The 27,050-nt window shown below is 49.8% G+C and overlaps 2 protein-coding genes across 3 annotated transcripts; one reads left to right on the top strand and one right to left on the bottom strand.

Annotated features, from left to right (window-relative positions):
• The first annotated feature begins 4,871 nt into the window (after positions 1-4,871).
• LOC121459597 (SEC14-like protein 3) lies at positions 4,872-15,370 on the top strand. Of its 2 annotated transcripts, none has more exons than XM_041669489.1 (12): positions 4,872-4,925; positions 5,764-5,839; positions 6,074-6,117; positions 6,309-6,368; positions 7,288-7,476; positions 8,438-8,533; positions 9,142-9,202; positions 10,916-10,999; positions 13,453-13,559; positions 14,139-14,278; positions 14,365-14,534; positions 15,249-15,370. In XM_041669489.1, the coding sequence occupies exons 1-12, from the start codon at positions 4,872-4,874 to the stop codon at positions 15,368-15,370; spliced, it is 1,203 nt and encodes a 400-aa protein (XP_041525423.1). The 2 variants fall into 2 exon arrangements, with proteins under 2 accessions (XP_041525423.1, XP_041525422.1); XM_041669488.1 differs by having other exon boundaries at positions 10,916-11,006; positions 13,457-13,559.
• A 7,383-nt stretch (positions 15,371-22,753) lies between these two features.
• Positions 22,754-25,724, bottom strand: LOC121459534 (mitochondrial fission process protein 1). The gene is made up of 4 exons (XM_041669422.1): positions 25,545-25,724; positions 24,794-24,921; positions 24,222-24,454; positions 22,754-23,652 (listed from the first exon to the last, which is right to left on the bottom strand). Exons 1-4 carry the CDS (start codon positions 25,609-25,611, stop codon positions 23,580-23,582), a joined length of 501 nt encoding a protein of 166 aa, XP_041525356.1. The 5' UTR covers positions 25,612-25,724; the 3' UTR covers positions 22,754-23,579.
• Between the last annotated feature and the right edge of the window lie 1,326 nt (positions 25,725-27,050).

Genomic DNA, 27,050 nt, shown 5'->3' with positions numbered 1-27,050 from the left:
TCTTCTGGCCTGCAGACATGCGCACAAACAGAATATTGTATACATAATAAATAAATAAATAAATATTTTAAAAAAAATTCCAGGACAGTTAGGGCTACACAGAGAGATCCTATCGGTAGAGATACCTGATTCTGACCTCTGGCTTCCACACACACATGCACCAGGTGAGTGCCGAGCACTTGCACACATGTGTGCACACACACAAAATAGTACTGGTGAGACAGGGACGGATTTTATTATCCAGTGTTAGCACACTGGAAACTGGATGACTACCAGCCCATTTTCCAGGACCTAACAAGAGCTTGAGGCTGTACAAGGCAATAACAAACTCAGAGGTGGGGAAGAAAAATGCATGTTACCTGGGCAGGGCACAAACCTGTAATCCCGGCACTTGGAGGGTCTGGGAAGGAGGATCAGAAGTTCAAAGTCACCTTTGGCTACATGAAGAACCTGGACTGCATGAGATCCTGTCTGGAAAAAAAATTAAGTAAGCATTATTAGGCATTCTTGGTTAAACTGTGGTCAGCTTGGTAATTGTTTTGGTTTAAGTCCTGCAAGCTTCTTCTGGATTTAGAAAAATTCATTGCTGGAAGGAGCAGTTGGTTTCCCTGGATACGATTGTTCTTCCTTGATGGAGCAACTTCAGTTTCTAACTCAGCCTGGCACTCTGGGTGAGGGGTGGAACCTCTTTACTTAAGGCAATTCAACTTTGTATCATCAGCTTTAAGACAGACTCTCCAAGACTTATTTTGTTATGTGTGCACGTGTGTGCAGGTGTTCTTGGAGACCAGAGAGGTCAGATTCTCCTGGAGCTGGAGTTACCGGCTCTTACAAACTGCCCAGAAAGGATGCTGGGAACCAAACTTAGGTCCCCTGACATCACCTTCTCTCCTGTCCCTAGGCAGACACTTTAAATAAGCATAGCTGTGGAGAGAGATGAGCCGCAATCCGACCCAACATTTAAGGCAACGAAGAAGACAATGGTGACATGAAGGCAGAGACCCACGCTTATCCTTTTAGTTATTTGTCAAAGGCCCGAGTGAAACTCCATGCTGTGTAGCCAAAGCCGCCGCCGAACCTTTGTTACAGTTAGACTAGACGTTTGCACACAACCCAGTGAGTGTGCAAAAAAAAAAAATCACCAAGCTGTATATAAAGAATGAAAGATTTCTATTGTGTGTGTAGATCTTATTTCCTTAAACCCTTCTCGCATCTTCCCTAACAAAAGCTCAGTAGTGGAGCTCCCCACCAGCATGCCCTAGGCCCTGGATTGGATCCCCAACACTGGAAAAAATTATAAACAAATAAATAAATCTGCCCCAGGGTTATAAAGCCTGGCAAGTGAACTGCCAGAGGGTGTGACAGACAGCATGTGCACCCTACTCCCCCCCCCCACACACACCCCTGTGCCTCCCTTCCTGTGGTCTGAGCTCTCTCCTGCCTGCTTCTTCCTAACATGTCTGTTCACACGGAGGCCTCTGCACTCCCTGCAGACTCTCTTAGCTGGTTCCAGCATGATCTACTTTAGGGAAAGTGGGCAGGAATGATGGACACTGGAGTTGCTGAGAGCAGTCCTTTCCCATCGCCTAGAAACCTAGAAGGTTCTTGGGTGAGGCAAGGCAGTTCTGTCAACTCCCCCACCTGTGTTTACTCATGCGTGTTGTTGTGGTTGCCTTGGTCCCCTAGATCCTTGGCAAATGCGTTGTTCAATGCAGCCTGGGGTGTTTACCTGGGGAGGGTAGTTCTGGGCATGTGCAGGTGGGCTCCTTCCCCAGGTCCTTTGTTTCAAAGGAAGGGAACATTAAACTTCAGTTGGGTCCACATTCTCGGCAGCCCAGGGCGTGTGCGGAGGTGGGGACTCAACATGCATCCAGCTGTTTACCGAGCTCTCGGATGTCCCCAAGCCCAGTGTTAAGGCTTGCAGTGGGGTAAAAGATGAGGGGTAGGGGTGGAGCTTGTCACCTCGGTCTCTGTGAGCACCTATGAGCATGGCTCCTGTGGGCTGTGTTCTCCTGTGTCCTCGACCCCTCTGGCTCCCACAGTCCTTTACCAGTGTGAAACTCCTGGAGCTGAGGCTGTGGGACAGCCAAGTCCCTGGGTGAGCTCCATGCCATGCCTTACTTGCCCATCTGTAGAATATGCTAAACAATGGTGCCCACCCCTTCTAGGGGGTTGCTTATGTCTAGTAGAGATACTGTGCTCAGAATTCATCGTGGTGTGTGGCACGACCTTACTAAATGTGATCATGCTAGCTATAAGCCACATGGGGGAATTAAAGTTCAAATAAATGCCAGGCCCAATGGTACAGACCTGTGATCTCAGCTGCTTGGGACACTGAGCAGGAAGATCACAAGTTCAAAGTTTGGCTGAGCTACAGAGTGAATACAAAGCCATCCTGAACAATTTAGTGAGACCCTGTCTCAAAATAAAAAGTTAAAAGAGGCCCCGGGCACAGTGTAGTTCAGTGGTAAGACACCTGCATAGCCTAGTCTAAGGCCTGGGCTTACTCTCCAACACCAGAGAGAAATAAAGGGGATTGGGGGAAAAATCAGTTAAAATCACAGCTCTAGCAGCTGGTGGTGCAGACACTGGTAATCAGTCAGCACCCAGCCAGCATGGGCCCTGCCTTCAGGTTTATAAACTGGCGGCAGCAGTGCAACCCTGTGGTCCCGGTACTTGGGAGGTCAACCAGAAGGTTCTGGAGTCTGAAGCCAGCCTGGGTTCCACTGGGAACCACAGTCTCACAACAGCAATCGCAGAAAGCCCAGACTTCGTTATTCTGCTGTTTCCCACAGGAGTGACTACTAAATGTGCTAATTAGGACAGACAGTGCCCGCCATCGTAGGAAGTTCTGCTGACGGCTCGGCAATGCACGGCCCAGTCAGAAGGACCCAGAGTTCCTATGAAGACCCAAGCTCCTCTCTTTCTGCCCCTCGTCCCCAGCCTCGGAGTCCCGGGTCGCCTCCCATCAGAGGGATTAGGGAGAGAACGGAGACTGGTGGGAACCTGGCAGGATTAGGAGCTAATGACAGAGCAGCTCTGGAACCCAATCTCCACAGGCCGCCGCCTGAGGGAAGTGGGTGGTTGGAATGTGAAGTGGGGGTGGGGGTGGGGAGTTACCTAACTGCTCCAGAGTGACACATCAGGTGTTCCAGACAGAGGGAAATGGCCAAAGGTGACTCCTTCTCCTGTGGACCCAACTGTATCGGGGCCACAAGTCAGGCAAGGTGCCAGAAGACAGCATCTAGAGTGTCCCACATCCACCTCCTTAAAGAACTCCGAGATAGCTCAGAAAAGAGGCCCAGGATTGCCCCAAAATTGTACATCTAGGATGCTCTAGTTTAGGGATAGTGGACCTGGGACAGTGGCTTGGTCTAACCTAGCTGTGTTAGCTAAGGCTAGCCCAGGATCATCTCTAGCTATGCACAGTCTCTTGAGACAGCTTTGCTTGCTTGGTGTTTGGTTTGCTGTGTAGCCCAGGCTGTCCTTGAATTTACAACCTCTCACCCCCCCTCTCAGCCTCCTGAGTGCTGAGACGATAGGCATATGCTGGGTTAAAGGTTTTCCTAGAGACAGTAACTGACAGGATGGCCTTTTCCTTATCAGGGCTCCAGAGAAGGGGAAGGGGGCAATCCCCTAGCAATGCATAGAAACCCAGGCAGTCAGTGCTTTCATCTGTGTTAGGGGGCAGAGCTGGTCCTCTGTCAGAGACGAGGGGCCCAGGAAACACTGGGCAGAGCTGGTCCTCTGTCAGAGACGAGGGGCCCAGGAAACACTAGGCTGAAAGGTGTTACAAGGAAATCTAGAGCAGGGCTAGCCTCAGGCCCGTGTGGTGGTAGAATGCAGAAAGGGACAGAAAACAAAGGACACAGGAAACTTCTGGGCTTCCCTGCGCACTGACTGTGGATGGCCCACCAGCTTCTTCACTCCAGGTAGATACTTCTTCCCGGCCATAAATGAAAATCTCCCCAAAACATCCTTGCCCCCAAGGCCATGCTCCTGACCCATTGGAACCCTCAGTACTAATGGGAGCTGTGCATAACCAAAGGCCCCACACACGGGGTTCTGGGTAGACACAGGGGGAGGGTGCCTGGCCTTTCCCTGTGGTCAAGTCTATAAGACCAGTTCCTCGCAACAGAATTTGAAAGACATCAGAAAAGTAGCAATGGCCCTATGAAAAAGACCAGCCTTCAGCATAGACCTTTGAGTTCTGTCTTCTGTCTTCAGCAGCCTGTCTTCTCTCCTTTTTGCAGTACCGGGAATCGAACCCAAGGCTGTAGGCACACTAGGCAAGCTCTATCCAGTACTGCATCCCATCCCACAGACTGTCTGTCTCTTGACTGTGAGTGTTCGCTGCAGGTGAGGGGTGTGAGCATCTCCTCCCAACTCTGAACACCATGCAGGGCGCTCAGTAGGCTGCAGGGCCTCAGACTCCCACCCTGCAGGAGCCAGTGGAGGCTTTTGGGAGCTCCTTCCTTAGGAGCATGAGGAGACTAAGGCTTAGGGAAAGGCTGTACCTCTGAGGAGTGGGGCTCATCCTCCACGGGACTGCCCCTTCTCCAGGACAGTGGTCACTGGAGGCCAGAGAGTGCGGAGGGGGTCCACAGAGAAGGCCAGACTCCTTCCTTCATAGTTACCTCATCTGGCAGAGGGCCTCTGGGCCTGCTGTTTGCTCCAGACCTGTCCCAGAGCCAAGCACGGGACCTCACTTAATCCTAGTTATGTAATGTCCAATCTAAAGAATTGGCCTGGAGGAGGTGCCTGAGCCACACCCAGAAGTGGGGGCAAAAGGCTCCAGCTGGGTCTGGACAGACAGACGAGGCTGGGCCTCTGCCTGCAGTGGTCACTGTTCCTCAGTCTCAGCCAGCACCATGAGTGGCCGAGTTGGAGACCTAAGCCCCAAACAGGCAGAGACCCTGGCCAAGGTAAGAAGAGATGTCCCCGACCCCCCATAGGACCTCAGAGGAAAGTGGCCTAGAGTGAGGCAGAAAGCATCCCTGGACCCTGCCTCCATCTGTTGGCTCTGAATGTCCTTGACATTGTCTCTTTGCCGTCACCTCTTAAGGGGTCACATCTTACGCAGTTCTGTGACATCAGTCCTGACAGAGCAAATATAACATGTGGGTGACATTACAGAAGTAAACTTGAGCTTGCCCAAGAGCCCGACCCCAGAGCTCTGCCTGGCAGTCCCCCCCTCCTCCCTCCCTAGCCCCGGGTGGGAGCTGAGCATGCAGCTGTTGTTCCTCTGGTGGATTCTCCTTTCCTGGGACTGAAAGGAGAGCCAGTCCGTAGGCTCCAGATCCGATAGACAGAGCGTTGGTGTGCCCATGGCTGAAGGGAAGAGGACGCTTGATCACGAACCTTTCCTTCCTTCAAATCCATGTCTTTGTAAAAGACAGGAAGAGGAGAGAATGCACAGGGAGCTAGGAAAACACACGCGGCCCCCTTTACTCAGCTGCCCGCCCTCTATTTCTCCTCCCATCCCCCCCCCCCATTTCTCTGTCCTGTTCACAGCCCATCTCTCCTTTTCTCCACTTGCCTACCTATACATAGATCCATCCATCCATTGATCAATTGATCCTTCATTTTTTCTTTCCACCCACCCATTCGCTCGTCCCTCCATTCTGCCTTTGTCCATGCACTCACCCACCTACACCACTGTCAGGCTGAGGGAGAGAGCAAAGGAGAGGTGATTACCGAATCTTGGAGTGGAGAGGCCAAGGCTCGGTGTGAGAAACTCACCAACAGGCATTTTCTTTCCAGTTCCGAGAAAACGTCCAGGATGTGCTGCCTGCCCTGCCCAACCCTGATGATTACTTTCTTCTTCGTTGGCTCCGAGGTGAGGGAAGAGGTGGGGTTACTGAAGATGAGGGGACAGCAAGAGGGCCTGGGTCCCCACAGCTCCATCACAATCCGTGGCTCTCAGGATCTGACCATACCATCCTGTTTCACATGCTCAGGTCTAGGAGAGTGGAGTTCCTATCAAATTCCTAGGGTCCCCCATTGCTTTGACTTGTTAGGGGCAAAGCAGCGCAGCCCTGTCCCATCTTCACCTTCCCCCATCTTTCCTCAGCTCGGAGCTTTGACTTGCAGAAATCAGAGGCCATGCTTCGCAAGGTAAAGCACCAGCCCCAGAATTTGGAGATGGTATTTATATGGGGGGCAGGGAAAGCATCAGCCCGAGAATTTGGAGATGATATTTATATGGGGGGCAGCGTGGGGAAAATCAATGCCTCACACCCCTACATCCATGCCCTTTTCAGGGAGCTGGGAGCCTCATGGGCCCTAACCATCCCTTTTGTTTTTAGTACATGGAGTTCCGGAAGACCATGGACATTGATCACATCCTTGATTGGCAGCCCCCAGAGGTGAGCCCCACCCCCAAACACTCAAGCAGCTTCTGGCCACTGGAGACCATGAGGGAGGTCAACAAGCAGAGATGCCCTTGGAAGCCATTAACCCCACAGGGCCTTTTCTGTAAGAGTAATGAAAATCCCTGCTTCAAGAGTTCCATCATTGGCTGGGCATGATGGCAGACACCTAGCACTTCGGAGGCAGAGGCAGGTGGATTTCTGGGTTTGAGGCCTGGTCTACAGAGTGAGTTCCAGGACAGCCTGGGTCACACAAAGAAACTCTGTTATGAAAAACCAAAATGATAATAATAATAATAAGTCCCAGTATGAGTTCATTTAATCACCTGAACACTATGAGACAGGTGTTATCATCCCTTGCATCCAGCAAAAATCCAGCAACTTGCCCGAAGTCCCACAGTCCCATGGTGAGGCTGGGGTTTGAATTTAGCCCTGCTTGGCCTCTCAAACTTGTACCTGAGACACTGTGGCCAGTCAGTCCCTCTGTGTTTCTACCCACTCCAGAGTTTCAAAGCATCCTGTCCAGGTGAGAAAGCAACAATCCATCAAGGGACTGGTAAGAGTGGTACCCACAATGGGGTCACAGTAACATGATCTCAGAGGTGTAGACAGTATGCCATGTCTGCCAGAATTTATCAGAAAGCAAGAATCTGAGCCATCTTATGCAAGAGGAGGTGGGATGGAGCTCAGAAAGGTGGCATCGCTTGCTCAAGGACATGGAACAGAGAAACACCAGTGTCTGTGTTTGAACCATATCTGCTGACCTTCAGAATTGACATCCTCTATCACTAAACAAGACATGGATGGCACTACAGGCAGGACCAACGAGCCCAGAAGCCTGAAGTCAGGCTGGGCTGGTACTGGGGGTTCCAGAGAGGTGTATGATGCCAAGTGTCATGTATTTTTCCACGTCCAGGTGATCCAGAAGTACATGCCTGGAGGCCTGTGTGGCTATGACCGTGATGGCTGCCCCGTTTGGTACGACATCATTGGGCCACTGGACCCCAAAGGGTTGCTTTTCTCAGTCACCAAGCAGGACCTTTTGAAGACCAAGATGAGGGACTGTGAGCGCATCCTGCACGAGTGTGACCTGCAGACAGAGCGGGTGAGGTTCTGACTGGATAGGATGGGTGACTGGAAGCAGGAGAGATGACCAGGGTTGGTGGTCCCGAGAACACACCAGTGTTCTCTACTATCATGGTCAGAGGACTCTCATCTCAGGTCAGAAAGCTCCACTGCTTATCAGCTGTGTGAACCTGGGAAGTTTCCGACCTCTCTGAGCCTCACCCTTGGCAGGACAGTCTGCAAAGAGTAAGGGATGATAACAGTTAGGAAGTTCTCCAGCTTATGATGGGGTCCATCTTAATAAACCAAATAAAAACTCTAAGTTTAAAATAACACTAGTTGGAGATAAAGTTAAAACTTCTGACCCACTCAGCATCATAGCGTAGACTAACTAGCCTGCCTCAGGTGTGTGCAGAGTGTTTTCATTAGAATACAGATGGACCCCAGAAGACAACACCATCCTGAATATTGCTAGACCAGAAAAAAATCAAAACTCACCAATCAGACTAAGGAGTTGACTGAATGTGTTCTTCACACCATCATAAAGTTTTTTAAAAGTATTAAGTCAAGCTATTGTCGGTGAAAGGATGGGTGGAAGGAAGGATGGGTGGATGGATAGGTAGGTGGGTGGATGGGTGGGTAGGTGATAGATGGATGGGTGGGCGAATGGATGGATGGGTGGATAGATGGGTGGGTGGGTGGGTGGATGGATGGGTGGGTGGGTGGATGGATGGGTGCGTGGGTGGATGGATAGGTAGGTGGGTGGATGGGTGGGTAGGTGATAGATGGATGGGTGGGCGAATGGATGGATGGGTGGATAGATGGGTGGGTGGGTGGGTGGATGGGTGGGTGGATGAGTGGGGAAATATGTTCATTCTTTTCCACTTGCTACTTTGAGGACAGAGTGGAGGTTTGGAAGCACCCTGAGGGTCATATACTTGGGTCTCCAGTTCCCAAGCCTACACTTTGACCCTGGCTCTGTCCCTTGCTCATCCTCACAGCTGGGGAGGAAGATTGAGACCATTGTGATGATATTCGACTGTGAGGGTCTGGGACTGAAGCACTTCTGGAAACCTCTGGTGGAAGTATACCAGGAGGTGAGGAAGCCCAGTGGTGGATGTGCACTCGCGCTCGGGCACACACACACACACACACACACACACACACACACACTTGGGTGACACGCTTGGCCTGCTTTGACCTTGCAGTTTACTTAGAACACAAATTAATAAAAGGTGATTTCCTTCTAGGCCCCGCCCACCAAGGAAACCTTAGTAGGACTCCTAGAGTGTCTGCAGAGTAGATCTTAGGAGAGCACAGGGCCTGCTTCCACAGACAGTCCCAGACTTGTCAGTCCCTTGGCAGGTCACACACACCCAGCTCTACCCTAGGCCCCCACTATGCTTCAGGGTCCTCACATCCAGAATGAGGGCAGTGAGACCAGGAGACTCGGAGAGTCTGTCTGTAAAGCATGTGCACAGTGCTAGGCGACACTGAACATCTGACGTATGTCCTCACACGGTTCTCTTCTGCTGTTTAAACAATGGCGTGGTTCCCATGAGCATTTGGCTCTTAGTCTGAGTGAAAAGGTTCCCTTAAGAGGCCAATGGAGGTAATACCGAAAAGGAAACCCTCCAGGCAGGAGATGGCAAAGGGGGGAAGGGGAGAAGGTGTGGGCTCTGAGAGGGTTTTCTTGGTTCCACAGTTCTTTGGCCTCCTTGAAGAGAACTACCCAGAGACCCTGAAATTCATGCTCATTGTGAAGGGTGAGTGAGAAGTGACTGCCCCTCCCTGGGCCTCCACAGTTTTGCCATTCACTCTTGGGGCTCAGTGCCTTCCCCTGGGGCTGTTGTGGGAAGGTTTGCTTGCTGTCTGCATGCCAACGGCTTGACTCTGCACAGAGGAAGGCTCAGGCAATGGTAGCAGCTAGCTTCACTAGCTCCTCTTCCCCTCTCCCACCCATGATCCTCTCTCCCTCCTCAGACTGTCTCTGGCCCTAAGGTGCCCAGGCTGGCCTTGAACTCACTCCGTAGCTCACACAGACCTTACACTTGCAGTCTTCCTGCCTCAGCCTTCATAATGTATGAGATTACAGGCCTACCCCACCAGGTCTATTCTCCTATTCATTCTGGTTTTCTTTCTTTTCTTTTCTTTCTTTTTTTTTTTTTTGAGGAGGAGGGATAATTTTGTTTGTTTGTTTGTTTGTTGAGACAGGATCTAACTTGTAGCTCTGGCTGTCCTGAAACTCACTCTGTAGACCAGGTTGACCTCGAACTTACAGAGATCCACCTGCCTCTGCCTCCTGTGTGCTGACTAAAGACAAGTGCCATCACTGCCCAGCTCACTGTTTTTCTGAGCAAGTTATCTACCCTATGAAGGGCTCTAAGCCTATGCCTGTGGTGTATGTCCCAGGCCTGGTACCATTCTGGGTGCTCACTAGCCATTTAAGTGGCTGTTCCTCGGGTAGGTAGGTTTGTTTGTAACTGTTGGTGGAGGCTGCTTGTTTGTTCCCAGCCGCCCAGACCTGAAATAATCACACAGAAACTGTATTAATTAAAACATTGCTTGGCCAATAGCTTAAGCGTATTTTTAGCTAGCTCTTATATCTTAAATTAACCCATTTCTATTATTTTATATTTTATCACAAGGATCATGGTTTACCAGTAAGATTCTGGCTGGCAGCTCATATCTTTCTCCTCTGGTGGCTAAATGGCATCTCTCTGACTCTGCCTACTCTCTCTATACATCTCTGAATTTTCTGCCTAACTTTACTCTGTTAAGCCATTGGCTGAAAGCAGCTTCTTTACTAACCAATGGTAATAAAACATTTTAATAGCATACAGAGGGGAATCCCACATCAGGTAACTCATTGTTTGGTTAGTTGTCCAGTTGATTTACTAGTTGGTTGGCTGACTAGCCAAGTAACTAGTGATGGATTGGAGAGTTGACTGGGCTGGCTGATTGGTTGACTGACTTTGAGCTTAGCTGATTGTATGGCTATCATTTTGGTGACTGGTTGCTTGGGTGGGTGCCTGGCATGTTGGTTGATGGCTGGCTAGGTTATTCTTCAGCTGAATTTGCATTGTCAGCTGGTTATTGGGATCGCTGGCTCTTTGTGTGAATGGTTGGTAGCTGGAGTGAGCCGTTAATCAGCTGTCCAGCTGGTTGGTCAGTGGACCAGCCAATTGATTTTCTGTTTGGCTGACTTGATGAGTTTGACTTATGTGAGTTGGTGGATTATTTATTTGTTAGCAGGCTGGTTAGCTTATTGACTGGGTGATGAGGAGGCTGGTGACTGGTTTATTTGTGGGGCAGGTAGGCAATGGATGGATGGATGGTTAGTTGGCTATTTCTTGGTGATTGGGTCAGAGTCTGGGCTGGAAGGGGTCCTTTACGATTCTATATCACTGGCCGTGTTCATTGTGGAAAAGTTGCCCCATGGCTTGATTTCTCCTGTTCTTCTTCTTGTATCTTTCCAGCTACCAAACTGTTCCCTGTGGGCTACAACCTCATGAAGCCATTCCTGAGTGAGGACACACGGAGGAAAATTGTGGTGTTGGGAAGTAAGTTGTTCCAGGGCCCCCATCCCTGTGCCTCACACATAAGCTTTAAAGTGACGGTGGTCCATCATCCCTGCCAGCACTCAACATGTGCTTGCAGTCACAAGCTCCTTCTTCCCCGTGGTGAGATGGGGCTCATAACATAGAGCCAAGTCATTTCCTAGGCCCTATACCCTGCCTTCACCCTCGGGTGAGTGCCTCCTGCACCTATAAGTTTCTGCTCTGTTGCTTCTCAACCTTGGCTCTACGTGCCCTGGCTTCCCTTCTGCACCTGCACATCCAGCCAGTGCTTCTAATGACAGCTCAGACTGAGGAGGAAAAGCAGGAGATATAGCCAGGACTCAGAGAAGGAAGTCTGACACAGAGGTCTGGACAGGTGCAGACAGATGCATCATTCGGTGGATTCTGGGTAGCCGCAGGAGCTGTGCTGCAGGATGATACTGCTTTTTGTTGTTTTGTTTTGTTCTTTGAGGCAGGGTTTTGGGTAGCTCATGCTGACTTCAGGCTCAGTAAGTAAACAAAGAGAACCTTGAACTCCTGATCCCTCTTCTTCCAGTAGATACAAGAGTGCACCATCCTACCCAGAAATTTACAACTGAATAGTGACTAAAGAAATATTGTCAAGGGGCTGGAGAGATGGCTCAGCGGTTAAGAGCATTGCCTGCTCTTCCAGAGGTCCTGAGTTCAATTCCCAGCAACCACATGGTGGCTCACAACCATCTGTGATAAGGTCTGGTGCCCTCTTCAGGCACGCATGGAGACAGAATATTGTATACATAATAAATAAATATTTTTTAAAAAAGAAATATTGTCAAGTGGGAAAAAATGGAAGTAGATCAGAAAGCCACACATACTGTGAATAGAGAAGGCCTACTCAGTGACTGTGTACCTTGAAGCATGGTGGAATAAGTTCTAGCCTCAGAATTCATGGTACAAAGAAAAACCTGAGTGTGTTAGCACACACTTGGTAATCCCAGCACTGAGGATGTGGAGTCAGAAAGATCCCTAGGGCTCACTGGCTTGAAGCCTAGCCTGATTGGTGATCCTAGGCCAATGAGAGACTTGTTTCAAAAAAAAAAAAAATCAAAGTAGACAGGCCCTGAAGAATGTTGCCATAGGTTTCCCTCTGACCTCCACGAAGGTGAACATACGTGCCTGTCCATGTTCACACACATGTGCACCTACACACAAGCCATATGGACAATATAATTTGTTTTTCTAAGTTGTACTGGACTGGAATGATGGTTCAGCTGCCCCCAGGTTGATGACCTGAGGGCCAGCCATCCCAGAATCCACACAGTAGAAGGAGAATTCTCTTACATCCTCGTGTATGCTGTGATATGTGACCTCTCCACACACAAAATAAATAAATATAATTTAAAAAATAATAAAACAAGTATATGCAAAACAAAGAGAAATTAATAGATCCTGCTTGTAAAGGTATTGTTTGTATGCCGGGTGATGGTGGCACATGCCTTTAATCCTAGCACTTGGGAGGCAGAGGCAGGCAGATCTTTGTGAGTCTGAGGCCAGCCTGGTCTACAAGAGCTAGTTCCAGGACAGGCTCCAAAGTTACAGAGAAACCATGTCACAAAAAAACAAAAAAAGGTATTGTTTGTATTTTCCTGTTTTCTCAGTTTTATGTTTTCTCATATTACTATAAATAAGAAAAATAATTACTTTTTATTTATTTTTGTTTTGTTTTTTGAGACAAAGTGGCCTCAAATTCACCATCCTCCTGCCTCAGTCTCATGGATGCTGAGACCACCATTGTATGCCATTGCTCTGACAAGAGTTGCTTTTAAAAGTGGCAGAGGTGGGTTGTGAGTGTAGCTCGGCCACAGAGTACTTGCCCAGCATATGTGAGGCCCTGGAAACATCCATTGCATGATGAAATAAGTAGACAGACAGAAAGACAGACAGAGAGATAGGATAGGGTAAATGAGGGGGAAAAAACCCCACCAATAACAACAAACCCTAACTCTCTAACACAAATCAGTGAGCCTGAGCTTGGAGGAAAACCATCTCCCAAGCAGAATGTTCAGATCATCTGATTATGTGAGCTGAGGATCTAGACGTGGGGGTGGGAGTCTTATGTTCTTCAATATTCTTTTTTCCCAATACCCCAACTCCTACCTCCACCTGGTTTCACTATGAAGGAGAGCTTGACGGATGACAAGATAGCCTGGTTGTGGGGAGGCACCAAATCCTGGTGCGATGTGAACCCAAGTCTATGCCCTCTATTCCCCTGGGTGCCCTACAAGGCTCAGTACACTTAGCCCAGCATTCCAGGGGTTTCCTATTTCCCACTGGAGAGAAGGAATATTCCACAGCCACAGTGGGTCAAGGAGACCTGGCAGTTATCCCTGGCAACAAGCTCAGGGTATGTTGGCGGATGTGGGGGACTGTTTGGTTCTTCCACATGTGATAACTACGATTCATCTCCCTCCACCTAGACAGCTGGAAAGAAGGCCTGCTGAAACTCATCAGTCCTGAGGAGCTGCCTGCTCATTTTGGGGGAACTCTGACTGACCCAGATGGGAACCCCAAATGTTTGACCAAGGTACACAGAGCCTGAGGACAGGAAGGGGTTGGAGGAACAGAGATGGGTGACTTCCCCGTCCACCTATTCATTCCACAAACGAATCCAGACCGACCCCAGGGTATAGAGACCAGGTATTCAGCTAGTGGGTGTGTGGGTATGGGGGGGGTGATCCAGCTTATTAGGACTCGTGGGAGCTACTGAGAAGATACGCAGAAAGAGGTGAAATGGAGTTTTGATTTGGGAATAAGCTGGAAGAAGAAGCTTCCAGCGGAAGTGCTGGCCCAGCCTAGAGAGCCAGGAAAGGCTTTGGAGAAGGGGAGCAGAAATCTTCCCAGTGATGATAAGAAGTATCTCTGGTACAAGAAATGACCCCAGAGGGGCTGAAAAGATGGCTCAGAGGTTAAGAACGCTGACTGCTTGCTCTTTCAGAGGTCCCAAGTTCAATTCCCAGAAACCACGTAGTGGCTCACAACCATCTACAATGAGATCTGGTACCCTCTTCTGGCCTGCAGACATACATGGAGACAGAACACTGTGTACATAATAAATAAAATTTTAAAAAAAGAAAGAAAAAAATGACTCCAGAATCTATTCTAGATCAACTATGGTGGGGAGATCCCCAAGTCCATGTATGTGCGGGACCAGGTGAAGACTCAGTACGAGCACTCGGTGCAGATTAGCCGTGGCTCCTCACACCAGGTGGAATATGAGATCCTGTTTCCAGGCTGTGTCCTCAGGTAGGGACAGATCGTCGCTCCTCCCCTGGCTGGGTTCTGACCCCTCAGGGACCCATCACACTGAGCAGCGACCTGACCTCTCACAGGTGGCAGTTCTCATCTGATGGTGCAGACATCGGCTTCGGAGTTTTCCTCAAGACCAAGATGGGGGAGAGGCAGAAGGCCGGGGAGATGACTGAGGTGCTAACCAGCCAGCGCTACAATGCTCACATGGTACCTGAGGATGGGAGCCTCACCTGCTCAGAGGCTGGCGTCTGTAAGTCCACCCCAGTCGTGCACGGGCTCTGAAAATAGGAGCTACCTTCCACATGGCTTAAAGGATGAACATGGGCAGTGGTCCCCTTCCCCACAAACATATCAGGGCATACAGTCCAGGTCAGAGCCTTCATTCATTCCCAAGCCATATTCATGGACACCTCATGTGCACCAAGGGTCAGAGACACATCCCTGAGGGATGGAGAGTGCTTGGGCCACAGGAAACAAAGGATAATAGGGCATGGTTTTCTTTGCCCATTTGAGGCCATGAGAAGTAAGCCAACTTATGCACAGCCTCAAAACAGGATGCCATGTTTCCTCAGCCTCAGTGTGGGTGCACAAGTGCCAAATTCTGCCCAATCTGGGAAGGATCATTTGCTGGGTCACCCAGGGCCTGAGGATTAAGACCATTACCTCGGGCTATGCCCGGCCCCCACTTTGTCCAGGAGGGCTGGAAAGCCTCTGTTGCTCTCATGTCTCTTCATGTTTGTGTGCAGTTGTGAAGACAATGGGATGTAATTAACACCCATTGTTCTCACTGTTGAGGCAACTAAAGCCCATTGTGGGTGAATGCCAGGAGGAGGGACCGTCAGCTTACAGGCTCTGCCCAGGATGCTGGGTCCCATGGGGAAGTAAAAGGAGCGGTGGGAGGTGGGAAGTCGTACCAGCTTTGCAGGCACAGCCAGTGGGAACTAATATTCCATTTGTCTCCTAGATGTCCTGCGCTTTGACAATACCTATAGCTTTGTGCATGCCAAGAAAGTCAGCTTCACGGTGGAAGTGCTTCTCCCAGACGAGGGCATGCAGAAATACGATGAGGAGCTCACCCCTATCTAGACGGATGTCCTGCTTCTCAGAGACCCCGAACCTCAGTTTTCTCTCTACTCTTCCTTTCATTTCTACAATTGATCATTAGTCCGGCTGACTGTGTGATACCAGTGAGCAGAGAAAGAGAGTGTCACAGAGGCCCAGGAATAGGGAAATGTCTCTGCTTGGCTTCATCTAGCCTAAGATAGTTGTGCTTGACTCCCTCCCTGTGAGCTGTAAGCAACTCGAGCTGAAGATTATCTGAACCCTTTCCACTTCCACTCGCTATATAGTAGGCTCTTAGTGTATTCCCGTAGGTTAAACAGAGGACCAGCAGGCAGAGACCAGTGGCTCACGGGAATCATAAGAAGGAGATACAACAGCAGATTTCAGCACCCCGGACAGATCCGCACTTGGCAACGACCCAGGCCGTGCAACCTGACAGAGGTTTCCTTTTGGGAGTTTCAGACACAAAAGCTCCTCACCTCTGGCAGGAGGCGCATACTCCTGACTTTGCCTGACCCATGGGCACGGGCCCCACCCATTATTCCCATAAACACCTCCTTCCTTTTGACCTCACAGCACATATTTTCAGCAATTAAAATAATTTTCCCCAAAGCAAAAGAAGTCATGACCAATTCTCTCTGCTGCTGGGCAAAGCAAAAATGACAGCTGTTGTTTGGTGAGGAGTGTCACCGTCCCAAGTGCTTTACAAGTTTAGCTCATGCCATCGTCACACCACCCCAATACCCTTATTAAAGTCACTTTATGAATGAAGAAACTGGGCTCAGAGAGGCTGACCTAGCCACTCCGTGTCATATAGCCTTAAGCGGCAGATCTAGGACCTGAGTATTTGTTTATTTAGTCAGAAGGTATTGCTCTAAACTGCCCCCATGATACCCCATCAAAAGACTCTGCTCTGACAAGGATAAAAGAAATGGTTTGATTGCCCTGCACCCTTCAGTAGAGTGTACTGGGTAACCCCACCCCTCCAGTACCTTTTTGTAGATGGAAGAGGTAACCACCCTGATTGGACAGCCCGAGTAATCAAGAGCCACATTGCTTAAGCAGATTGTTCAAAGGGTCTCACAGAGGGCTGGAAGGGTCTTGCACTCCTGGGCCTGGTGTTCTGTCCTCTGCTAGCTCTGTGTCTGTAGAAATGACCACATGATGTTCACCACAGCCCCGGGGAGCTGGGACAAGGCTTCCAGTTTCTTTCTCAGCTTCTTGTCCTGTGCATGGTACATAGACACCGGCTTGCGTGCCCATCTCCTGGTGCAATGCTTGCCAAGAGATGACTAGTTCATAGAATGAGCATGGGCCAGAACCCAAGGGCCCTGCTGATGCCATAAGATGCACCGTGAGTGGCAGATGAATGTGAAACCTGACTCGCCAAGCTAATGATATTCTGTGGAGGGGAGTAGAGCCATGCACACACTTAAGGGCACAGGCTCTTATGCCCATCTTATAGATAGGAACTGTCTTAGGGGGCTGGAGAGATGGCTCAGAGGTTAAGAGCATTGCCTGCTCTTCCAAAGGTCCTGAGTTCAATTCCCAGCAACCACATGGTGGCTTACAACCATCTGTAATGGGGTCTGGTGCCCTCCTCTGGCCTGCAGGCATACACACAGACAGAATATTGTGTACATAATAATTATTTTTAAAAAAAGAACTGTCTTAGGGTTTCTATTGCTGGAATGAAACACTATGACCAAAAGCAACCTGGGAAGGAAAGCATTTATTTCACTCCCAGTTCCACTTAACAGCTCATCATCAAAGACAGTGAGGGCAGGAACTCACAGAAGGTAGGAACCTGGAGGCAGAAGCTGATGCAGAGGCCATGGAGGGGTGCTGCTTACTGACTTGCTCCCTATGGCTTGTTCAGTCCACCTTCTTACAGAATCCGGGACCACCTGGCCAGGGAGGGCACCACCCACCATGAGCTGGGTCTTCTCCCATTGATCACTAATTGAGAAAATGCCTTACAGCCATCTTATGGTGGTTTTTCCTCAACTGAGGCTCCCTCCTCTCAGATGACTCTAGCTTGTGTCATGTTGACATAACACTAGCCAGGACAGGAACTGGGCTTCCAACAGCACTGGCCCTGTTTTCTTCAGCCTGCGGATGGTGGAATTGGACCAGAGCCAGGGTGTCCACTTTGCTTTATGACCTCCAGCTTCCTGGGTGAATTTCCAAATGGGCTAAGACTGCCCCTCCTTCTTGAGTAGGCAGGGGAGGGGAAAGTACCCAGAATCACAAAAGAGGGAAGGAAAGGTGAAGAAGAGAAAGCAGTCAGACTCTGAAAGAATAAAAGGGTGATATTGGATGGCACTTAAAATGTATTCCTTATCTAACATTAAAGTCTAACTGAGCATCCCATATCTTTTCAAACATATTGACTGTTCCGTGGTCATTTCACACGCAACCACCAAGTGTTTACATCACATTCGCTCCTCGTTCTCCCACTCCAACTCCTCCCAGAATCCCCCCCCCCCCGGTACAATGTTCCCAACTTCATCTCCATCTGTGTTTCTAACGCACTGAGTCCAGTTAGTGCCACCCAACGTTCATGGCTATTGGGCTCCAGCCACTGTAGCATGGGCAACTGCCATGGGTCACTGTTGAAGAAGATAAACTCTTTCTTCCAGAGGTTGTCAGCTACCGATAGCTCTTCAGCTCAGGGAGGGCCTCATGAGCCCCTTCCCTTTTCGTCCTGGAGTACTGTCTGATTTGGTTGTGCGCTGGCGACCACAGCTGCCGTGAGCTGATGAGCGCGTTGGCCCTGTCATAGCCAGAAAATGTCATGTCACAGCAATCTTCCCCAGCCTCTGGCTCTCACAAACGTCCTGTGTCCTGCAGTGTAGGGAGTGACACAATGTCCCGTTAAGGACTGAGAACTCCCTGTCACTTCCTCTCCGCACGTCGATCAGTCATGACTCTGTATAACCACCATGCACCGTGTAAAGAAGTTTCTTGGATGAGGGTGAGAGTTGCATATGGGTAAAAGGTTAAGTGTTTAAAAGGTATTGTGACACTATATTCCTTTAGCAAAATGATAACAGTAGGTCCTATGACCTCTCCAGCCACAGATTGGTGACCAGGTACAGTACTAGACATGAGTTGTCTCCTGCAGAATACACCTTAATTCCAATGAGAACGCTATTGGTTACCCCAATAAGGTCCAGGCCATTATTGCACCAGGGGGCGCATCTCTCCAGGCTCGTCATTATTGTAGTTTACAGGGTGCACATCTGGGCCGGGTTCCTGATGGCTTTTCTCCCCCAGCAGCCTGCACAGCACTCCTGGCACTGTGAGATCTAGTCATGGGGAGGATGTTCTCAGGTCAGCACCAGCTTGATTTCCCACGTCCCGTGAGCAAAGTGTGTGGTGTCCTCAGCAGGTGAAGTTTTACCTATTCTAGTAAGGCCTGGGTAACCAAGAGTGATGACGACAGTCTTATTGTTTGGGGGGTGTGGACCCCTCACCAACACTGTGAAAAAGGGGTCCCACACCTGTCACTGGCTTTTTGTTCAATTATCTACGGCTTCTGGGAGGCCATAGATTCTGTGTAAGGCAATATTTGTTGTTGTTGTTGTTGTTGTTGTTGTTTTGGTTTTTTGAGACAGGGTTTCTCTGTATAGTTTTAGAGCCTGTCCTGAAACTCACTCTGTAGACCAGGCTGGCCTTGAACTCTCAGAGATCCACCTGCCTCTGCCTCCCTAGTACTGGGATTAAAGGTGTGCACCACCACCGCACAGCCCTGTGTAAGGTAATGTTAATGAAACTTTTAAATACATGCATTTTTTTAGGAAATTTGCAAAAACACTGGTTTTCATATAGATTTTCCTTTTTTTTTTCCTTTTCATATTCTTTTTCAAACATCCCTCTTCCTACATCATCCTGTATTTTATTCGGCAAGCCTGTAATGAAGAACAAGGGAGAGAAGTGTGAGGGGAGGCTGAAGAGATGGCTCAGAGCTCAAGGGCGCTTATTGATTTCCCAGAAAAGCAGAGCTTGGCTCCCAGCTCACGAACACCTGTTACTTCAGCTCTAGGGGATCCAGCGCCCTCTTCTGGCCACTACCGGCACTGCACCTATGTGCTCACACAACATATTTTTAAAAGAAGTGAGAAGGATAAAAAGAATTGAGGAGAGAGGATGGAAGAAAAAAGGAATAAGTTCACCCAAAGAATAGAGTGTACCTGAGACATAACAATCAGCAAGTCTGAAGCCAGTCTGGGCTGCAAAATAAGTCCCAGGCCATCCTGGTCTACATGGCAATCCTATCGAGACCCTTACCATATGAAGGGCTGGGTCTCTGGGGCCACTAGGAGAAATGGAGCCACTGAGAAATTTGAGAAATGAGAAATCAATGGCCATTTTGACCAGTCAACAAAGGCATATTGAGGCATGCTGCCCCTGGTGGAGATTTTTAGTGTTCCCTAAAACTAGCCAGGGCTTGCTTGGAGACCTAACTGCCAGGGTGTTCTAGAACAAAGCCATAAGGCCTGGGGGCTGCCTAGCCATACCTACTCACTGTAGCCTCCTGCCAACAGTCTCCCCTGAAGATGCCTGGGGTTCATCATAGGCCCTGCTAGCCTGCTTTGGGGTGGACCTTACCCTCTTCCTGTCATATCAGTTCCTTTGAAAGGGTACCTTGTTGGTCATATCCCATGGGAGCCTCAGGAGCCCAATGGACTATCCTGAATCAAACAAGAATCCTGCAGTGAGAAGAACTTAAGAGTCTTGCAGAGAGCCCTGGTTGGTGGAGGCAGAGGCAGGCAGATCTCTGTAAATTTGAGGCTGCCTTGGTCTACAGAGCAAGTTCCAGGACAGCCAAGGCTACACAGAGAAATCTTGTCTCCTGGGATAAAAGAGCAGCTTGTTTGCTAGGTAACTCCCCAGTCCATCTTTGGAAGCAAACACTTCAATGAAGAAGGGAGGAGCTGAGGCAGACCTTAGCTCCCTTCATTGGCTCTGCCTGAAGCCACAAATCAGGTGCCACCAAGCCCTGGCCTGGGCCCTCACAGCCTAGTCCTGCCAGGGAGGAAACCTGATCATGGAGCAGCAACCTGCTTCCACGTCTGCACTATCAGGGCCCTTTTGGGGTCCCATGACCACCAGCAAGGCCGAAGAGGGTCTCTGGAAGCCAAGGCAGGCTAACTATAAGTTTTATTTTTCTCCTTATCCTTCTTTTTTGCTTTGTAGACCAGGCTAGCCTCAGATCCATCTGCCTCTGGCTCCTGAGTGCCAGGATTAAAGGCTTGAGCCACCATGCCTGGTTCAAGCTTTTAAACCCAAGAGTTTGGAAGCCATGTCTGCAGTGTTGAACAATCCTCAAGCCCAGCCACGCCACTCCTGTGGGTCATCCTTCTCTATCAAACCTGGATGCCATTCCAGGTGACTCTGAGATTGCCACCAGTTGTACCAATCTGGAGAACCTGAAGTTAGCAGGGTTCTAGAGGTAGGTTTCTTTGCTGTTTTTGTTTTGTTTGAGACAGGACCTTGTTATGTGGCCCTGGCTAGCCAGGACTCTGTGTAGCCCAGGTTGGCCTTGAACTCAGAGATCCACCTATCTCAGCCCTCCTCAGTGCTCAGATAAAGGTGTGGGCCTGGCTATAGGTGTCTTTCTTATGAGCCTTTCTCAATCTGTCCTTTCATTCCCTTATTGCTTCAGCGTGTGAAGACATTACCCTTGACTTTATTGCTCATGATTACACAATGTTAAGGCCAAGCTTCCAGAAGCAATTATCTCAGATTTGAACACTGGTGGATCTCAGGACAACCTGCAGTGCACCCATGATTTCAAAAGCTTTTCCCCGCTGAGCCATCCCCTTCAGCCCCTGCTGAGGTAATTTCTATCTACCGTCTTGTCCGTGGTTTTCCTTTCTATGCAGCAATTACCTGTAGTCAGTTGCTGTCCAAACACTAAGTGGAAAACTCCAGAAACAATCAGTTTGCAAGTCTGGAAAAGCTCTTACTCTAGTGTGTGGTTATAATTGTTAAAGCTTATTATTGTCCTTGTGGTCTGTTGTTCAGGACTCTCCTAAGAGCCAAACTGCCCCCATCCTATGAGTTCGGTGGCGGCTGCTTACAAAAGATCACAACTGGACTCTGTTGACATTTAACCTTTTTCATAGGGCAGTGTCCAGCCACTCCTCTCAGCCAGGAGCGCACAGGTCTGCTCTAGGGAAGGGCTAGAAGTAACCAGGTCAGGCAGGACTAGGGAGGGGACCTCATACAGCCATGCGGAAGCCATCATCGTCGTGGGTGCGGGCCTTGTGTGGCAGCTTTAGGGGCAGCTGTGCTCCTGTTTGTGGCTCCTCACACATGCCTAGTGAGTGCATTGGCTCTGCGGGGTGAACCTCGGCGGAAACAAACTTTGGTTCTTACTGGGGTTTTATGAGGTGAGTAGATGCTGCCTGGTGCCCCCCCCCCCCCCCACACACACATCCTTCCTGTTCCTAATTTATGATCACGGATGTGCATGTGCCAGATGAGACACAGCAGAGCCGGGCTGATGGCGTCCTTCAAAGGAACTGCTCTGGCAGTCACCTAGGTAATGTGACGTTGTTCCTGGTTGTGTTCAAGGGCTTCACTTGGGTGGCCTTAAAGAGGACACAATGGGAGCATCTTTGCATGGACTTGAGCAATAGAGTCTCTCTATCCTAAAGAAGCCAGTGGTTAAACACTGACCAGTGACACACTGCTCTGGCCCTCCCACTAGCCCAGGAGGAGGGTAGATGGCATGACTCTCCTTTCCAGGTCTAAATTCTAAGGACCAGAGAAGGCCTGTGACAGGGACCTTACAGCATAAACAGTTAAGACGCAGGCATGCTCTTCCATCCATTTTCCTTACATCTTCTTATCATTTTTATAGCTAAATAAAAGTCTATTATGTAATACATTTTATTATTCATTCATCTGCCCGTAGGCTGTTCCATTTCCTAGCTAGTGTGAACCGGGTAGCAATGAGCATGGATGTGCAAGTCGTGTCTGAGGATAGAGTTCTTTGGGCACCCGCCCAGGAGTGGTATGGCTGGTCATGAAGTCATTTTATTTCTCATTTTCTGAGGAGCCTCCGTACTGACTTCCATAATGGCTACACCAGTTTGCATCTCCCCAGCAGCAAATTAAGGTTTCCTCTTCCTCCACATTGTCTCCAAGACTTTCCAACACTTCTTCTAAGGTCTAGAATTCAGTCCAGACTCCCTGCCACGGCTCTGGAGACCCCACCCCAACCCCATCAACGACACCATACCACCTTTCCACATGAAACACCCTCTCATTTCTCCCCACCTAAACCTTCATTTCAGACCCTTCCTTCCTCCCTCCCTTCCTTTTTGGTTCGTTGGATCTGATATTCCTCTTGAACAGGCTTGGGAACATCCCTCCCTTGTTCTCCCCACACCCCTTCTGGTAGAGCCAGGAAACCAGCCCACTTCTCCTTCGATGCTGTTGGTGTGGTTGCATCCCTACTTTTCCCAATGAAGAAAAGAAAATACCATTGCTTAAGGGTTTATTGGACTAGCACTTGGTGTATGATTGTCTTGCCTCCCAACCAGACCCCGACAGCTCCTGCAGCGGGGATGGGCTGGCCAGAGACTCTATCCTGAGTGTCCCAAAGGCTGCACCTCTGTGCTCTTCCCTAAGTCACTCAGCCACATTACCACAAAGTGACCTAGAGCATCTGGATAGCCTGGTCCTCAGCTGTCCATAACCTTAGGAGTATCCCATGTCTTCTCTGGGCTTTAGTGGCCTTCTCTTCCATGGGAGGGTCTAACTTTTTCATCAGAAGATAGGTCTAGAGGCTGAGAGGTACTTCTGTGGTTAGGAACACTGGCTGCTCTTGCAAAGAAACCAGGTTCAGTTTTCAGCACCCACATAGTGGCTCACAATCGTCCCTAATTCCAGTTTCAGGTGGTCCAGTGACCTCTTTAAACCTCCAAGGGTAGTGCACAAACACACATACATGCAGCTAAAACACTTATACTCATAAAATAAATACTTAAAAAATATTTCAGAACACATGCCCAGCCAGCGTCAACTCCCACTCAGTACAACCACAGGGTCAGGTCCCACCTCTGGGACTCACTGCAGCTAACACTCCTCAAGGTTTTTGTCTCTAAGCATCCGTTACTTTGAACCCACTTGGATGCCAGTGTCGTGGACACCAAACAGCCAAGTGTCCACATTCTCTGATGTGAGCGGGCCAGTCATGGGCAGGGCACAGGCCGGGTCAGGAGGAGCTGGGCTTCCCCACCGATGGGTACAGTTTACGCAGGCTGGAATCCAGGAGGAAGTCTACTGACCTGCAAGAAGAGAAGACACGGTAAGCAGGTAGCTAAGAGTGAGGAAACACACTGGACTTTAGGGAAAGAGTCCTAGATACAGGGTACCAACAGCAACCAGGTTGGGCCCCATTTTACCATTCTCCTCCCACTTGGGCTACTTAGGAAAGTCAAACCTAACCCCCTGAGAATAACAACCATCTTCCTGTTCTTTCTACAGTTGGGGAAACTGAGGCAAGGTGGATAAAGCACTCACTGTGAGACTCAGGGTCAGTTATGCCCCACCCCACCCCACCCCCAGACCTCTGCTCATACTATATCTTGGTCTATTTGGATTGATACATACATCTAGTTCTTTTTTTAAAATGTATTTCTGGAGGCTGGAGAGATTGTTCAGAGGTTAAGAGCACTGGCTGCTCTTTCAGAGGTCCTGAGTTCAATTCCCAGCACCCACATGGTCAAAGTATCTGCTACATCCTATGACAAGGGTACAGATGCCCTCTCTACTTCCTCTGCCCTGCCTCTGATGCTGTGGTTCTGCGCCCACAGCTCTCAAAGCCTAACTCTACCTGCAGGCCGAAGACACATACCTGTCAATGGGGTGGACGATGACGGGGATGGCCAGCAGCCCAAGTGTGGTGGTGGTCCATTTGCGGACAGTCAGGGGCCAGCGGGTCATAGAGCCCAGGACATAGAGAGAGGCAGCACACAGACGGTTGATAGTGAAGCCTGGGATGGCCACAGAGGCCAGAGACTGCCACACAAAGGTGTCGACCACAGCCAGGGTCACTCTGGTGCCGCGGCCGGCTTCAGGGCTTGGCACCTGGTAGATACAAAGACATTTAACCCAGCTGGAGCAGAAGCAGGAAACCAATAGGCAGAAGCATGAGGGCAGAGCGGGGAGGAGGAACGAGGGGCAGGGCAGAAGGAAGCTGGGAGGGGGACTCTGGGCTACACTCAGGGTCGAGGATGACTTGCCGACATCCAGAAGTACTGACTGCCACTTCCAACCCATGTGGGTTGGTCAGGTGGGGATGAACTAGCCTACAAATAGGGTTAGCTTATGGACCGCAGGATGCTAACACGGCTAGGACTGTCCCACATGCAAGGCTGCACACTGACCCACACCAGGATGGAGTTGGAAGGGTGAACTAGCACTCACCTCTCCTGCCTTCTTGCCTTTGTCAATGGCATCAGCAAGCACGTAGGAGCTGGACACGCCATAGCTCAGCCACACCACAGCTTTGGGCACCAGGGAGCGGAAAGCCTCCCCCACCTCATTAGCATAGCCTGGAGGGAAAAGGCAGTTAATTCTCCAGCCCGCAGGCTGTTCCACGAGGGGGCGCTATACAGAGAGCTGCTTCTAATCCTAGTCTGCTAAACTACAATGGGGCAGGTGATCTAAGTCAAGTGACTTTACCTTTTGGTTTCGGGGTTGTGGACTGACGCCAACAAAGAAGTTCATAGCTCATTGTTGATCAGAGACCCCTAGCTGTGGTTCTGGGAATCTGCACCAATGACAGACGGGTGGGTTCCACTGACAATTAACAAGTGTCAAGGCCTTTCAGGCTAGTCAACTCTTAAAATCAGCACCCGACAATGCCTCGTGTTCAGCCCTTTTTGCAAAAGAGGAAACTGAGGCTCAGGAAGCACCAAGGGATGGCAGGCTGTAGGAATCCAGATCCTCTGACCCCATGGCTAGTGCTTCATCATCACAGACGGCAAACCACGCAGCGGCTTGTGCCTCCAGCAGAGACCCGCGGAGAGAGTGCTGTGTGACCTTGGACAAGTCCCTGGTCCTGTCCTGAGCCCAATCTCCTGCCCAACCTTTTCCTTCAGACTCCAGATCCGCATCCCACGACTACTGTTTCCCAGAGTGATGGGGTCGCTGAGTCTCTCACTCCCACGCTCACCCAGGTAGCGCACCCACGTGTCCCGGTAGAGGTCGCGCTCGGCTCCTTGCCGTTGCTGCTCCGACATGATTTTCCCAGCACGGTGCGAATCACTGCAAGTTAGAGCCTCACCACTGCCTCCTTTCCCAGTAGCACTGGGCTAACACCAGGAAAGAACCCGCCAGAAGTCCGAGGCTGAAGGACAGGTCGGGCTATCGCCACTGCAGGGAGTGTCTGAAAATTGCCTTGTACACCCAAGCCCCTCTCCTAGGCTTGGATTTTGCAGATAGTCGTGTTTTCTCCGAACAGCTACTGCAAAACTCTCTCAGGCATGATTAGTTTTTGTAGCTAAACAGATCAGGGTTCCATTCGGAGGATGTTGTCTTCTTAGCTGTGTGACTTGTAGCAAAGGTGTATTTCTCTGAGCCTCAGTTCCTGTGCAAATGGGAGGCATGCCAGCATTCACACTGCCTAGCCAGTCATGAGGACTAATTAAAACAGTCTTCAGGTATTGTTCAGTCGCTTGGTTTGCCTCCTTAAGCTCTTGCACTAGCCTTGGGTCCTGTTTTACAGAGGGGTATTAGAGGCACAGAGAGAAAGGTCTCTCTCCTGACTCACACAACTGAAAGGTGAAGAAACGGATTTGAATCTAGACTAGGTGTTTTCAGATCCCGTGCTCTAAAAGTGGATTCGGTAAACGCGCCGGGGAGAGTTGATGGTCAGTGCTCTGGAGAGGTGGGAGCCGAGAACCCCAGTCCCTCCTCTGCAGCATCTAACTGGATCTTCCTGGGGGCCAAACATCACATGAATGAGCACTAATGAGGCCAGGAGCCAAGGCTTCAGCATACTAAACTCCAGGGAAAAGAGCAGAATAAAAAGGAGGAGGGAGTTGGGGGATTAGTTATTATGAGCCCTTTCCCTGCAGGGGAAAAGCACTCTGGGACATCAGAGGCAACGGTGTGGCCCCTGGAGACAAATCCTGCTGTGTCACCTTGTAGATGTTAGCCACCTCCTTTCCAAATCCCAAGTGTCCAAGTCAGTAAAACAAAATGGGGGGGGGGGGGGGGATTGCTCAGTAGTTAATAGCGCCTCCAGCCCTTCCAGAGACTAACTCATGGTTCCCAGAACCTACATAGGTGGCGCCCAGCCACCTGTAACTCCACCTTCAGGGGATCTGACACTTCTGGCCTCCAGAGGCATCCACACACGCGTGCTAAATATTTTCAAAAATCAGGCATGGTGGCGAATGCTTTTAATCCCAAAATTTAGGAGGCAAAACAGGCGGCATTACTTGAGTTTGAAGCCAGACTGTCTACATAGGGAGTTCCAGGCTTGGCCTGGGATACGTATTTAAAAAAAAAAAAAAATCTTTGCAACAATTCCAGGTAGTTAAAGAGCAGGGTTTCTGTACTGCTCTTGTAGCCTTTTTTTTTCTTTTTAACCCGTGACTAAAGATCTGAAAGGTTGATACCGACTCCCTGTGGAAGACACCGTTTTCAGACTGTGTCCTCATAGGATCTTGAGTGT

The sequence above is a fragment of the Microtus oregoni genome, unplaced genomic scaffold (genome assembly GCF_018167655.1).
Source record: "Microtus oregoni isolate MIOR12 unplaced genomic scaffold, Mior012 000019F_ref0000042, whole genome shotgun sequence".
NCBI lineage: Eukaryota > Metazoa > Chordata > Mammalia > Rodentia > Cricetidae > Microtus > Microtus oregoni.
This window is presented reverse-complemented; position numbering and strand designations above follow the sequence as displayed.

Bases quoted from the DNA above. Each gene is read 5' to 3' on its own strand.
- LOC121459597 (XM_041669488.1), top strand. From the start codon at position 4,872: ATGAGTGGCCGAGTTGGAGACCTAAGCCCCAAACAGGCAGAGACCCTG. The intron at 4,926-5,763 runs GTAAGAAGAGAT...TTTTCTTTCCAG, and splicing joins AGGCAGAGACCCTGGCCAAG to TTCCGAGAAAACGTCCAGGA. The intron at 6,369-7,287 runs GTGAGCCCCACC...TTCCACGTCCAG, and splicing joins TTGATTGGCAGCCCCCAGAG to GTGATCCAGAAGTACATGCC.
- LOC121459534 (XM_041669422.1), bottom strand. From the start codon at position 25,611: ATGTCGGAGCAGCAACGGCAAGGAGCCGAGCGCGACCTCTACCGGGAC. The intron at 24,922-25,544 runs GTGAGCGTGGGA...TTTTCCCTCCAG, and splicing joins CACGTGGGTGCGCTACCTGG to GCTATGCTAATGAGGTGGGG. The intron at 23,653-24,221 runs GTATGTGTCTTC...CTCTTCTTGCAG, and splicing joins ATCGTCCACCCCATTGACAG to GTCAGTAGACTTCCTCCTGG.